Source organism: Gavia stellata, chromosome 5 (assembly GCF_030936135.1).
Source record: "Gavia stellata isolate bGavSte3 chromosome 5, bGavSte3.hap2, whole genome shotgun sequence".
Taxonomy (NCBI): Eukaryota; Metazoa; Chordata; class Aves; order Gaviiformes; family Gaviidae; genus Gavia; species Gavia stellata.
The window spans coordinates 56,423,325-56,437,993 of NC_082598.1; the positions used below are offsets into that span (position 1 = coordinate 56,423,325).

Consider the following 14,669-nt stretch of genomic DNA (forward strand, 5'->3'; position numbering starts at 1 on the left):
AATCTCTGTAGCCAAAAGAAGCCCAGAGAGAACCGAATCCTTCCTGCACTGTTAGCTGCCATTTGCAAAGGAGGCTTAGCCACTCCTGCCTATAATTTTGTTTGCTGGAAATGTTATCTTGCCATTGCTAGTACCTAAGGGTGGTAAGTGGTTTGTCTATCTTTTTAGCCTCAACCTGAAGGAGCAGTAGCTAGTTTTTCAGCTGGCTCTTGCCTTTGATCTCTGTCCATTTTGGCCGGGGTGTTCCCATCAGGAATGAAAGCTCCTGCTAGCACAGGCTAGAGGTTCCATGCTTACGTGTTGCTTGGAAAATTAGTGAGGTGCGGAGGCTAAGGATGGGATAACGTGTACGTATGATGCAGGATATTGCCCCTATATATTCCAGTTACCCATGGCTGATAACTGTCTGTCATCTTTCATGGTGTAGCTCTGTCATTAGGGCTCATTTCCTTACTCTGTTTGAGAGTCTTACACATATTTTGTATGGCAAAGTGCCAGTTACAAGGGGGAGCAGCAGACATGATGTCTGAATTGTGCACTGAACGAGCAAATAAGAAAGGAAACTGGGGTGATGTAAAGGCAAAAGTCATATGAGAAAAATCCATGCTAGTGGACCAGAGATTCCAAGGTAAGTAGAACTGGTAGAAAAGCACAGTGTTTTGACAGCAGGCCTCTGTGGTGGCAAGCCCTTTTGCCCCTGCAGGTATATGGGAGAGAAATCCCAAAGAGTTGCTCTCTCTGTGATCAGCCAACCATAAACTGTGTGCAAGGGCTCTGATGCTCTGATGGCATCTGCCTTAATGACTGTTGTGCTTCTCCACTGTTCTTTCAAGTGGCCTGAACTTACGCAGTCCTTCTGAAGTCAGTGAAAGAGGTGAGCGCTGAGGCCCTTGTAGGTCCACCGTGTTCTGTGATATTTATATACAGACCTTGGACCTCCCCACACTTCTGTCTCTGAGGACGCTAAAAGATGGTAGGCATTTGAGCTGAAGGTGGATTTATAATGGGTACAAGCAACTGAAGACTTGTTACACCGCTGAAAAGCGTTCTGTAGCCACACAAGCATTATTCAGTGGGGTGCTGTGCCAATTTGCTTTGCAGTCTTTGGACATTTACTGTTCAGTCAGTCACCAAAGTGGAGCAATGGGACTCCCTGCCAAAGGGCTCTGAACTCCCACTGAGGTCGTTTGATTTCAGGACTGGACTTCTAATGCTTTCTCACTCCAGTGGGAGCTGCTGATAATGCCACAGATAGCTTGTTCCACACAATAAAGCAGGGATGCTGAATCTAAAGTACGGATCAACTGAAAAGAATTAACTCATTATGCTCATTTATCAGATCAAGCAGAAACCATTATTACCCCATCCAACATAAACACTAACACTTGGAAGATAATTATAAGATGGAATATGCATATTTAGAAATTTAGGGCTGTAAATATGTGCAGGTAGAGACTCAAGCCGACATTTGCAAGAATGTGGATTATTCAACATCTGCAGCATGTTCTATGTATTACTCTAAAGCATTTTTAGGTAGCACTTTAGTTTCATCACTAGAATCATTAGCACATTATTTTGTTTGCTGTGATCGTGCTATATCCCACTGTCAACGCTTTTCTTCCAGCTTTGGCTTGTGTTAGTCTTTGTCCCTAGCTAATTACTACTGAAGTCAGCAAGAGTCTTTCCATTGAACTTAATGAGAAATCAATCAGGCTGCAAGACAGAATGGCTAGTGCATCATGGTGTGCTTGCTGCCGTGCTCTTTTTCTTCAAGACTGTTTTCTTATCTGCTGGGGTCAGAATAGATCTAGTTTCCTTCATAACTGCTCAGTTTGACTGGAGTCAATAATTTACTGTTTGGTACTTGTTTCTTGAGTTCATCAAATCAAGAAAATCGGTTTTCTCTGAAATGATAATACAGACAGTCCTCATTTGAATAACATTGATAAACTCTTTAAGCCAGTGCTTATAATGACAGCATAATCATGTAGCTCTGTTACAGTTTGCAAATACTATAAGAGACGAATAGCTGTTAAGTACTATAAAAGCTTCTGAAGTTTGTGTGTTATGGTCCTGACAGTAGAAAAGATAAAAAAATAATCCTAAGTTATTTTTTTGTAGAACAGCATACACTGACTAATACAGGCAGGAAAATCTTCCCTCTTTAACACATTATTTAGAAAATTTTAGCAAAAATACATAAGACGTTTTTAAAACAAAAAAATGTTCAAAATTGGATCCTACAAATGCCCATCTGCAAACACAGCTGGAACCCTTTACTCATCCTAAGTGATTTGTTTCACCTATTTACAGTCTGTTTATAAACTCACATGGGGAAAAAAGTAATCAATTCAGCCCCAGATTGTAACAGGAAATTGGGACTTGAGAAAGGAAGAGACTGAAAATCATAATGCTTGCATGTAAGTGGCTCATCAACAGCAGACAGCAGAGTGCACTTCCTTCGTGAATACACAGATGCTGTTATTCCCTCAAAACAGAAGCTGATTTTGAAACTTTGTATTTGGAATCAACTGGTAATTAAGAAACTTAGGTAGGGAAATTGCTATGATTCCCTGCCCTTATTTAAAACATTGTTGTGGAAAACCCTACAAAAGGTCCCTCTGAGGTAGATACTGTAGACTAAAGGGGGCAGAATGAACTGTGAGATTTTAGAGGCATTTTTTTGTATGATGAAAACTGAATCTTTAACATTTGCATTCTTCAATCTTTATCTTCTACCTATTAGTGCAAGGCTCCGTCTTTTCTTGTGGCAGTGGTCTGTATTCATTCATTTAGACTGACTTTCTCTGCAGGAAGAGTGGCTACGGGCATTGTTGTAGGACTGTCTCTGACAGTTAAATAAGGCTGGTTCTGGTGGCCAGAAGGATCTACAGTGATCACCTTAAAGCTAACAGCACAGAGAAGTGTATGACAGCATGATAGAAAAACAAAAACATTGTACATTTGAGAGATCAGTGGGCAATATCCTAGAGGGATAACTTGGCCTTGATTTACCCAGAGGGACACGTGCTGCTTTTCGTGAATGTCCTGCTTTGAGCAGGGGGTAACACTGCAGTTTTTCTGAAATCGGGACTAGCGTCCAATGCTTTGCTTTTGGGTACCTCTTAACAGAAACCTTAGAACAGGAATGTTGAAATTCTTCAGTATAGCTGAGTTCTCATAAACAGTGCAATGCTTTCTACTTGAGGAATATTTTGGTAACTGACAATGGGCTAGATTTTTACAAGTATGTAGTTGATTTTACACGATGTATTCTATACCTATGCATATTGATAGAAAACAGATAACACTTTTCTTTCATCAGTCTCATAAAATGATGGACTAATTGACTTCCCCTGACAGAAGGCCTTCTGTTTCTCCTATTCTTTGAATACGATCTACCTGGGTTAGCAAGGACCAATATCAATGCAAAGTCTGCAAAAACAGCTCCATCTGCACAGACTACAACCCACTCTGTTATTGCCTACATTTCTGACACTGTCATCTGAACGGCTTCCTTCTTGTTTCTGCAGTTATTTTCAAATAATTTTATTTTAGATAAACACAAATATGTGAATGATACAAATTTCTCTCCTGGTTGGTAAATCAGTCAGAAATACATGCATATAGGCAATAATAGTCAAGAAAAAAAAGAAAACAAAAAACCCCTTGACTATCTTTGAAAAGTACTGCAGGCTACATTACATAGTAAACCACAGACACGTCTTTTAATAGTTTTCATTAAGCTATAAATAAGGGCACCGAGAAAATGTATTTAAGGCTAGGACTCTGTCTAAAATGAACTTCTCATTTGAACATATGGTTTTAACTTGTCAGATGTTGTTTCCTGCCTGGAACAAGACGACTTGGGGCTAGTCACTGTTGTAAATGTTGCTTATAATCCTCAAGATATTGGTGTATCAACCTCATTTTTTTCACTGCATCTTTTGAAAGCAGCTTGTTAAATAGAATATTTGCTCAATGCAAAACAAAGAGGAAAAAAATAGCTGTTATGCCTATATTTATTCCCTAACTGTCTCAGTGTGTTATGAATAACATAACTCTGACATGAATTTTGACCAAAACCCAAAAAGATTCTGTCTTTTTGCCTGATCATTATGAGTTTGTACCATAGCAAGAAATAGATTATTTTCCCTATGTCTCTGACAGTCTGAACCTTGTAGCAATTGCATCAGGATGTTCTGCAGAAACCATTTGACCTATTTTCTCAGAAAGAACAAAGAGAATTGTCAAACCCAGAAAATCATTTTAGGCCCTCAAGTCATAAAGAGTCCTTTATGTTTCACCTCTTGATTTTTGAACCCTTAATGTTCAACTTTTTCTCTCCAGTTCTGAGGACTAGTATTTTTCAGAGGGCAGCCTAGATACTAGAATCCAGAAATATGATGTGCTTCATCTTAAAATACAAATTGGGAAACACAGAGAAACGAGGAAGGGTTTTCCTATTTGAATTCTATAGTCTGTCTGGCAAAGTAGTAATAGTAATAATAGTGATAATTTTAAAAGCATATCTTGCATTTTTCCCTTCATGATGTGCAGTGACCAAGGCTGATTCATGGAATCATCATTATGAAGTCATCCGTTGGTTTGGAAAAAAAGCTGTATTGAACTTTAGTTCGGGGGTAGGGCAGGTAGTGCTTTGTGTAGTTATGTGACACCAGAGGCAGGTAAAGCTAGCTAACAATAAAATGGCATCTTGTGGAAAAAACTGCACGGTGAGTTTACAGAAACTCCCTTCATCCATTTCTTCGGATGAAAATATTCTCAGATATGAGGGGAAGATCTCTCTAGGGAAAATAGCCTGTACAGCACAAGAAATATGAAAAGAAATCCATCTAGCTTTTTGTTTTTCCTGTTCCTATGTTCATCTCTCTCTCCCCAGTCTTCAGTGCAAATTCGTTCTTCTTTTACATGGAAAACATTTACTTTGAGACAAAGAGTTTGAGGGAAAGGGAGTGAGAGGGCGGACAAAGGCTGCAGTTCTGTTTGGGCTGAGCTCTGTGCAGGGGACATCAGCTGGCTGGGCGATGCAGGTTTCCTGCCTGCCATTGCTTCAACCTCCTCTATTCACTGGTGAGCCAAGCACAAAACACTTGATACCAAGCACATGTACAAGAATGCAAGTATCCATATACATTTTCTCGGTGTGCATCTTTTGCTGATGCCACTACCATATGTCCACAACATAGGGTTTAGGGTCATGCCCTGTGCACTCCATATCCTAACCTGTTAGACATATTTGAGATAATTTTTTCACATACACATATCCCTATACTTCAGTGATTCTGAGCACACAGGACAGGTAACAGATACTTAACTCCCAGTTCAGATAATGTTATTCTATGTCAAAGACGGTCATGTATACTTTGGCAGGAGTATCAGTTTAAAATGCTTATGGCACATGAAGGCCTTGAGCAATTTGTCCCAGGAATAGGAACTCATGCAGAGACAGATAGCAAAATGTATTCTTCTGGAAAGATAATACATTTTTCAATGTGCCAACTACCTACTTCAGAATTGCAGTAACAGATTCATTTATAGGGCTTGTGGTACTACTTTGTGACAATAATAACGGCTCTTACAGCGTATGCTTGAAGAGAATGAAGAGCCTAAGTGATATTTGGAGGACCTGAGTGTGTACACATGATGAATTTAGGTTTCATTTGATAAATTGAATCATGTGTTTATGCCTCATAACTGTCTTCTGTTACAAGCTTGTATCATATTACTTATGCTGGAGTCTAATGAGTGTATAGAGGGATTATTAACAGCCATCAGTAACTGAACAATGCCACAGAAAAACAGAAAACTGAACCAGTATATCTGTGCTTCTGTAGACATATTAGAAGTCTAAGAAATCAGGTGGGAAACTAGAATGACAAGTTTTGAATAAGGATATTGCTGTAATAGGCATACTAGAAACTAGGTAGGAGGAATGTAACACTGTAATACTAAGGTTCATAAAAAAGAGAGGAGATTGTGCAAAAGGAGGAATGACATTGAATGTTAAATATAGTTTAAGATCAAGTCAAGTAAAACAAAGGTATTCTTGAATAATATAGAATTTTATGGTTTGAAACTCCAAGCATGACTCTGAAAAAACAAACTTCAGTATTATACACTCAGCTAATTCACAGTAATAATGGTGACATGCCAAAAGAAATTAGAGAGGCTGTGATAGCAGGTAACGCAATAATAATAGAAGATATCAGTGACTTCTGTGCAGACATAAAATACATTCTTGGTCAACATTAATGACTGCTCTATGGAGCATCTACGAGGAGGATTGCAAAGTAAACAAAGAACTCTTGAGTTGGTCCTGAACAGTGTCTATGGTCAGGCTTAAATGTTATTATTCTTTGTGTAGTGTCTAGAGTATGGCTGGTTTTAACATCTCTGCAGAAGCGATAAAAGCCCAGAAAAGCTGCTATGGTAGTGTTTCATTTAAAAAGGGGGAACTATAAAAACTTGAGGAAGCTTGTTAAAAAGAAATGAGAAGGGCAACCAAAAGGAAACCGAGACTGCTAATAACAAGAGTCAATCATATTCTGAAACATGGAGATTCTCTAATTATCTAATATTTTATTAATGAAGGTTAATTTGATTTTGAGTCTGGTGTTCAGCAGAGTGAGTGTAGGGTATTGGGAAAGACAAAGCTGGGCCCATGGCTGTTGGATTCTGATTCTCATTCTGCTGCAAATTGATTATTTGCTTTTTTTCAATCAGATTTTTAAAAACATCCATCCTGATATCAACATGTTACCCATGTCAATAACATGATGCTGTGTAGTCATACTTACGTGAGCTGTCTGGGGTACCAGAGATAAGAGTGCTGATATACCTGACCTTTAGGTCTAACTTTAATAGCCTTATTCCTTCTAAAAATATAGTCATAGACACAGTTCTGTGGAATAAATACAAATAGGAAGTTTCATAATAGCTCTGTTGGACTAGAATGAAGTTCTGTATCATCCTGTAGGTCAAAAAAAAGGGCATTTCATTCTATCAGAAGGACCAAAAAAGGGGGAAAAGATTAAGTTATTACTGAAATCATAATGGGACTTTGGGACTTGATCAAGTTTTAAGTTTTAAAAAGGGTGATTTACTTTTATAATCTCCTGATTTGAAGTTAATTTTTGGACTTTTGTTACTAATATCTCACTGAGGCAGCAAATTGTAACAGCTCCAGAGTTTACATCAACAAAACATGTGAGGAATATTTTGTAATTAAAAAAAGTGCATGAAAGTGGAATTCTCTTTTACATTGGACTTTATTTTGTTATTCTTCTACTGCAATACCTTTGACTCTGCAAGTAGTCGAACTGAAAAATGGGCTGGGATTTTTGCAGAGTGTAGGGCTAGGACAGATGGGTAACATTTGGCAGAATCTCATCTTCAGAAATGATTAGGTCAAATCCATCATTTTTCTCTTGCCTAATAATTTGTTAAAAAAAAGTTACGTAGGTCTTTTTGATGCTATTATATCAACCCATGCTGAGCAGCAGTAAGCCTTGTAGGCTGTTTTGCAGTAATGCAGAACATTGGTGTATCATAAATGTAATTTTATTTACATTTGTATGAAATATTGGCATATATATGTCATTCTTTTCAATTACTTTTGCATATGAAGAAAGATAATATATATGTAATAGCTCTTCAAAGACCAATAGTTTGCTTGCATACTAGGAAGAAAAGAAATAGTAAGATGTGAATAGGATCAGCAACTACTCACCGTCATTGTTAGAATACCTTGTTTAATTCCAGAGCAGTTGCTTTTACAAAGAGTTAAACTTGTTGAAATGAGGAAATCATTATGGAATTGCTGAGAGAACAATAACTGAGAAAGTCATACTGTAGATGTGCTAATAACAGGAAAAAATGCATAAAAATACACGAAATGCTCTACCGAAGGCGTGTTATTTTATGCTATATTGCTACAACTCCAAACTTCCACTTTAACCATCAGATATCTGTAGAGAATTTCTAGGCCTACACACAGAACTGGTTGTCTAATGAGGCAATCCTGGGATTGGAAGTTAATTGCCGGCGCACATGAACCATCTCTTTCGCATGTTGAGAACTAGTAGGAAGGGACAGTGGGTCTTCAATGGCCAGGGCCAGATGGCTTAAATTCTGCCTAAGCTACTGTCTTTAATATGTCCAAGAACTGTACCACAGCCAGTAGTCGCAGATGGAGTTAAGACACATGACCCTTTAGGATCATGCACTGGCCAGTGGCAAGGGCATATTGGCCCTAGACCTATCCCCTGCTCAGTTTATCTTAGGCTGTTTTAAATGTTTATCCCCATAAGGTATCTAAAGGAACTATTGCACTGGAAGCAATGTAACTGTGGTACTGTGCAGCATGAGCTACAGAAGAAAGGATGAATGATGCCTGTGAAGCAGTGCAGTGTTAAATCTGTGCTGCTTCTGATACTTGAGCTGGCTTGGTTACAGCTACCTGTGGCATCTCTGCAGTAGACAGCAAACAGCCTGTGGGAAAAGGAGCAGAAGGCAGGGGAAAAAGATCACTAGGAAGGGGTAGTCAAAACTGTGGATAAACCCACATAAATTTGAGTCTATGTTCAACGATCAGGTGATCATACAGCAGTCTTGGATACTTTTGTCCTCAGCTCCAGATGCAGCATGCCCCTTTGCAGGAACTGCCTACTCCACAGAAGTCTCTGTCAGTCCAGTAATTTCACAGTGCACACAACTCAGACAACATGGCCTACAGAATCAGATGTGAAAGGAAACATGTACTGCCTGTGACATCTGCTTAGTGATGTCTAGAATCAGTGACTCATTCATACTCTGTGAACATCTGAATGTTCTAAAACAATCAGTGGAGCATATCATGACATAATTTTCAGTGAGTTGCAACCCATGACCTTTCAGTATTTTGGGATGTTAACGATATCTACTGGAAAATCATCTGATATGATCCCATCATTTCAGTTCCCGCAGTAGCTTTTTCCGAATTTGTTGCTTTTTTTTTTTTATTTTATTTTAAAATGAACATGAACATGTAAGGATGAGTTCACTGGGTCAAAGCTAAAGCAGAGTGTCCTGTCTGAAGCACTGGCTGAACTGTTACAGAAGGCAAACGGAAACCAAAGTTTTACAAAATGTCCACCCTGCAGATCTGTGCCCTGGAATAGGGCAGCTTTACATCTAAGGACATTCCTTGGGATTCACTTTGACCCTCACTTTTCCTCTTGACTGCAGAACTGTTCTGCAGAGGTAGCCAGGAAATGGTTAAAGGTACTGAACACATCAGATGTGATTTGGTATAAAAGGAAAAGGAATAGCAGTACGAATAGGGAAGGAGGGATAGACAGCTCTTCTGTTTTACATGATGCTCCTTGGTACTACAGAGAGCTCACCTAAACACAGCTGTGGCATTTTTCACTGTGCTCCCCCCACAGCAAGATTTTGATTTGTCTTTGGGGGGTTTGGAAGATGTGGTGGGGTAGAAATTGTGGTTTCTTCAGGGGATTTTCAGACAAGAAATAGAGCAGAGTGAGTAACAGTAGTAATTGACTCACTTCTAAGCACCAGTGTCTCACATTGCTAAACCAAGGAAAACATTTCCAATATATTTGTATCTGACTATTGCACTTCAGTCAGTGTGGAGCAGAGCTAGTCTTCATTCACTCTGGAAATGCACCCTTTGGATTCCCAAGGAACTGTATTCAGCTTCGTTTCCAGTTTCCTAGCATAAATTTAGGAACTTTCAAGGTAGTAAGTGCTACATCTCTGTGGAAGTTTTTGTCAGAAAAATGAAAAAACCTTACTCAGAGCATCCTAGTAACTGCTCAGCTAATGACATGATCAGCTGCAGCATTAACAGTTAAATCCTCAGCATCAGCTAAAAACCTTCTATCTTTCTGAAAACCTCAAGCTAGATGAGAATCTTAAGCTAAACCCAAATCGACAATGGAAGAAATCTTGCCTGGTTAAAGACAGTATCACTAGCTTTACACTACCTCCTCCATTATTACTGGGAAGTAACAGTTGGCAACAAGATACATCACTGGCAGAGGGAAAGTGTACTGATTTCCTCCTGTCTTCACCCATCCCTGGAGCAGAGAGGTAGAAGAGTTGCTAAGAATCTAATTTTCTCTGTCATTTTTAGGTTTATGGAATAGAAATTCATCTGGCTGAGAATGCCACCTAAAATTTGCAATTAGTAGGGCCAACAAAAAAGCATTATTACAAACTTGTCCACAGCACAGACAAAGGGTACAACACATTTCCCAATCTTTGCACCTGGAAATGAGAAATAATGTTTCAGAAGATGGATTGAACCTTATAAAATCTTAAGTACCATCACTGGAAAGTGCTGCAGTTTTGCCAAGTCAATTCAGGCAAGATGCATAATGTGATTTGAATATGGAGAAAGGACTTTTGTGAGTAATTTCAGTGCATTGCTAAAAGGAATAAAAGATCTGAAGTACAAAGTGATCTCGTTTTCTGAATGAAAATTCAGGAATTTATTGGATTTCTAAAGCATGGGGTAAGTTATCTCTCCAGTACAGCAAGTGTGAAAATGATCATAAAGAAAGGAACATTTCCTAGGCGAGACTCACAGCACCTTCTGAGAAAGATGGTCCATCAAAGCATCTCTGTTGGAAAGCTGACATCTACACCTCCCCTTTACTCTATGGAGACTACAGCTGTCCTATTCCATTATTGTTAAGAGCACAAAGGTAAGTTTTTCCCTGTTCTGTTTTCTTTCACAGTCACAAAGGCTTGTTTTGCTGCAAGTAATCAGAAAAAAATCAAGTACTTTGAAACCATGTTCTTACCAGACCTCTGGATGTGCACACATGGCAATGTAAATAGCATCATTAATTAAAATCAGGAGGAACTAAGCAGGTCAGAGCCGTCTGTGAGAAGAGCTATTAAAAACAGAGTCTAAAGTGATTTCTGAGGAGGGAGGCAAATGCCTCTGCCAGCTACAGAAATACAAAGAGGAGGGAAATTTGAAATATTCTTCCTTCACACACAATCTCTACAACTCCTTATCAGTATGAATTAGATGACATTGACTGAGGGTGGGGATACTGTTTTCACAGGTGGGGAAGCAAAACCCTGAGTGATGGCTGCTGTTACAGAATTAGTATCAGAAGATGGAGCACAGAGAGCAGCTGAAGTCAAACAGAGAGAGGAAGTGTTTGTTGTAAAAGAAAGCAAGAGAGTAAAACCAATGAAAGGCTGAAGGAGAAAGACCAAAGACAGGCAGAAAAACAGTGTGTCAGGGAGAGATCTTAAAGAAGTACAAGGGAGCACAATTGATGAACTATTAAGGGCTCTGCCTCTCATCACTTAATGATTGTTATATCTGTATTTTTATTTCAGCAGAGAATCTGATCTCAATCTCTCACCCCTAAACTTTTCCTCTCTTTTCTCACCTGTCCACAGCTATTGCTGTCATGGAGTAGATGCTGGCGAAGACAGCTGTGATTGGGAAGAAGTTGTGGAAGCGGCAGTAAGCCTCTCCAAAGTACCACTCGCTGTGCAGCGCGTAGATGAAGTTGATGAGAGTATTGAAAGCAGCCATGGAGGCATCGGAGAAGGCCAGGTTCACCAAGAAGTAATTGGTCACTGTCCTCATGCGCTTGTGAGCCAGGATAATCCAGATGACAATGAGATTTCCAAAAACGGCCACTGCCACCACACCACCATAAGCCAGAGACCACAGAGCAATGCGCCAAGAGGGTTGCACAAACTGATTGGAGAAGTTGGCTGCTGAGGATGCTACAGGGGAAGAAGTGTTTCCAGCTGGTGCTCCCAGTGCCTGTCCCCAGGGATCGCCCGCTGTAGCAAGGCTCATGTTCCACCTGCTGCTCATGTTCCAGTTGGCTGTGGGGCCAGAAGTCATCTTGGATGTTCCTCTCTTCCAGGAACAATGTGCGTCTCCCTTCTCCCTCTCCCAACCCTCCAAAATCCCCACTAACAGATAAGAAGAGAAAAGAAAGAAAAAAAGGAAGTAAGGCAGCACAGCAGGTACTGGGAAGGAGAGATCTGTCAGAAAAAGCTTTGGCTACAGTGTTCAAATGGTCAGAAATGCTGTACCAGCTGAGCCAGGAGAGCTGCCTCTGGGTAGAACAGCATCCCGTTCCTCCTCTGTATGGCCACCTCTTGCTTTTGGTTTTGCTGAAGGAGAAGGGGACTGGGAGCCAAGGCACATTTCATAGGCTTGTGAGTTCCCAGCGTCATGAAGGGAGTGGAGCGATAAGCTCCGTCGGCTGGTAAGATAACACCTCTTTCTCTCTGTTCTCCCCCCTCCCCTTTTATTTCATTCATTGCCAGCAGCAGGCACTTTCAGGAGCTGTGGAGAGCGCCACGGGGAAAATGAATTCTCGTCTCGTTTTTGTTGAGAGATTTGGTTTATATTGCCTTTAAGTTTCATTATTGCACTTCCTTTTTAAATAGCCTTTTTGCCCTGTCTTTGCAGGGCTAATTAGCTGGCTTAGTTGAACATCCCAGGACTGAGACTGCTTTTTATTAAAGCTGTTTCTAGATGAATTTATGAATTTATTCCAGATGCATTCAGATCTGCTTTTTTGCTGCTGTCTTTTCATTTAGTACATGCTTTCCTTTTAACCATTCTGTTAACTACAGATTTGGAATAGTGGTCTCTTTCAGATAAAGGAATACATCCTGCTGCTCCCTAATTTCACTTTTCAATCTGTAATATGTAAATGACATCAAGAAACATTTATAAAATTGAAATGTGACTATCTTTTTCTTACAGCACTAACTTTGGTGCCTGTAAAGCCATTTGCATGTTCAGCAGACACTGATTTTTGTTGAAACACTATGCAGCCCTAAACATAGATGTCCTTAAATATGGGTAAAATGGTAGGGGTTTGTTTTCTTAGTATCTTTGAAAAAAATTTTTTTTAGTTCTTTTTACTTATTGGCATTTATTCCACACTTAGTACTATTATTATTTTGAGCAAACAGTATTATGTGCAGTGATTTCTATACTGGTAGAAAACAGCAAATGAGGAAATTTAACACCTGATGTTTTCACATCCAAGAAATCCGTTTTCTTGTTAATATCTTAACAACAGCTGGCATTGGGAATGTATGCTTTGTGCAAGGGTTGATTGCAAGGAACTTCAACTAACAAACCTTTGTTATTCAACAGGGTGCAGTCTTTAGGGAGAAAATGTGTTTTAGTGCTGATCTGCTCCATGCTTCAACAATTTAGAGCTACTACTTGTCATCAGCAGAGATTTCAACTGTATCACAGCAGTGGGAGCTATTCAATACCTCTATCAGCAATGACACATCCTACATTTTTTTAAACAAAAGCTTCATACAAAAATCAAATATTCCTGTGTGCCACTTCCTCCCTGCTGTATTTATGCAGTGGAAGTAGCGTCTGCACTTTACTTGTCAGGTCTTCACTGCAGTTTTAGTATGAATGACTGCAATTGTGGCCATTTCTATATGCTTCTCAGGTCTTACCAGCTGACACGATCCCAAGCAGCAGCCCACCCCAGGCTTAGAAGCTCTGTTGGAAACCACCCTTTGCTACAGCATGTCTAGAACCTACCCATATGCTGTGGGTCCTCATCACAGGAAAACCACTGGAGTTAATCCCACAGTTCCATTTTGAGTCCCACATCTTCCATCTGCATTGCTTTTCATCTTCTCCCTGGAGGTGAGTCGGAAGAAGGGACTAGTAGTTCACATTCTGTTTCCCCAACAGGCTTTGTGCCATATTCTCTAGAGATCCCATAGTAAGAAGCACAGAGTCAGCAGAGACTGTAGTAGTGCTGAGTGGGTTGAACCACTCTTTAAGTTATCTTGAACTACAGTGAACTGCAGGATATATTTCTCTGGCTTTGGGGCATGTATAGAGGGGACTTTGGGAAGACAATGAAGAATAAGCAGTTGAGTAATTCAGGTGCACTCTCCTGGTAAAATCAGTGGGTTGCTGGCCAGAGGGTTGATAGCTAGGGCTCCTTGTATCATATTGTCCAAAATAGACCACTGGGATAGACTGAGAGAATCCCATACCTGGGCAAAGAAATCTGACTTGTAATAAATGATCTAAGTCACAGGCAAAATCCAAGTAAGAAATTGAAATAACTATGGTGAAGAAAATCTCTGTGAGTCTGGGTGTTGAAAGAATTCAACTGGTGGTTCCAGTGAGTGAGGAATACTGGACTGACTCGTTAGAGCAGAGACTTGGACACTCAGCTCTTGACTCTAGAAGCTTCACTCAAGATTTTCATATAAATATGAGCCAGAAAGCACAAACCCAGCCCTGTGCTCTATACTTTTCCACCTTCATGCCCAAACTAGGAACTCCAGACTGTATCCTTTTACTAAGCTGTGTTTTCCACATTCCCACACCAGCTGCCCAAGTCCTTGTGTTCCACATGCTTCTGTTGGTTCCACCCAGCTCTCCCAACCTCAGCTCTATTACTCCTTTTCCTCAGTTTCAGCAGAGACACAGGGACCTTACTTCTTGCATACAGTACTTCTAGGTGTGCAGCAGAGTACAAACCTATAGGAACTGCATACAGTATAGCATCTGCAGTAACTTCCCCTGTATAGAAACATAAAGGGTCTGTGTTTGAACTATTTGCTCTGCATAGTTCATGGAGTCACATTCTGGTCTT

At 40.0% G+C, this 14,669-nt stretch overlaps 1 protein-coding gene across 3 annotated transcripts in view; it reads right to left on the reverse strand.

The window, feature by feature from the left end:
• TACR3 (tachykinin receptor 3) overlaps positions 1 to 12,217 on the reverse strand; it is a 41,118-nt gene extending 28,901 nt beyond the window's left edge. For 2 of the 3 annotated variants that reach the window (XM_059817996.1, XM_059817995.1), the window contains exon 1: positions 11,439 to 11,908. In XM_059817996.1, the coding sequence (XP_059673979.1) occupies positions 11,439 to 11,908 (470 nt within the window). Of the gene's footprint in view, positions 1 to 11,438; positions 11,909 to 12,123 lie in introns of those variants that run through there. The other variant, XM_059817994.1, reaches the window with a different exon arrangement.
• Between the last annotated feature and the right edge of the window lie 2,452 nt (positions 12,218 to 14,669).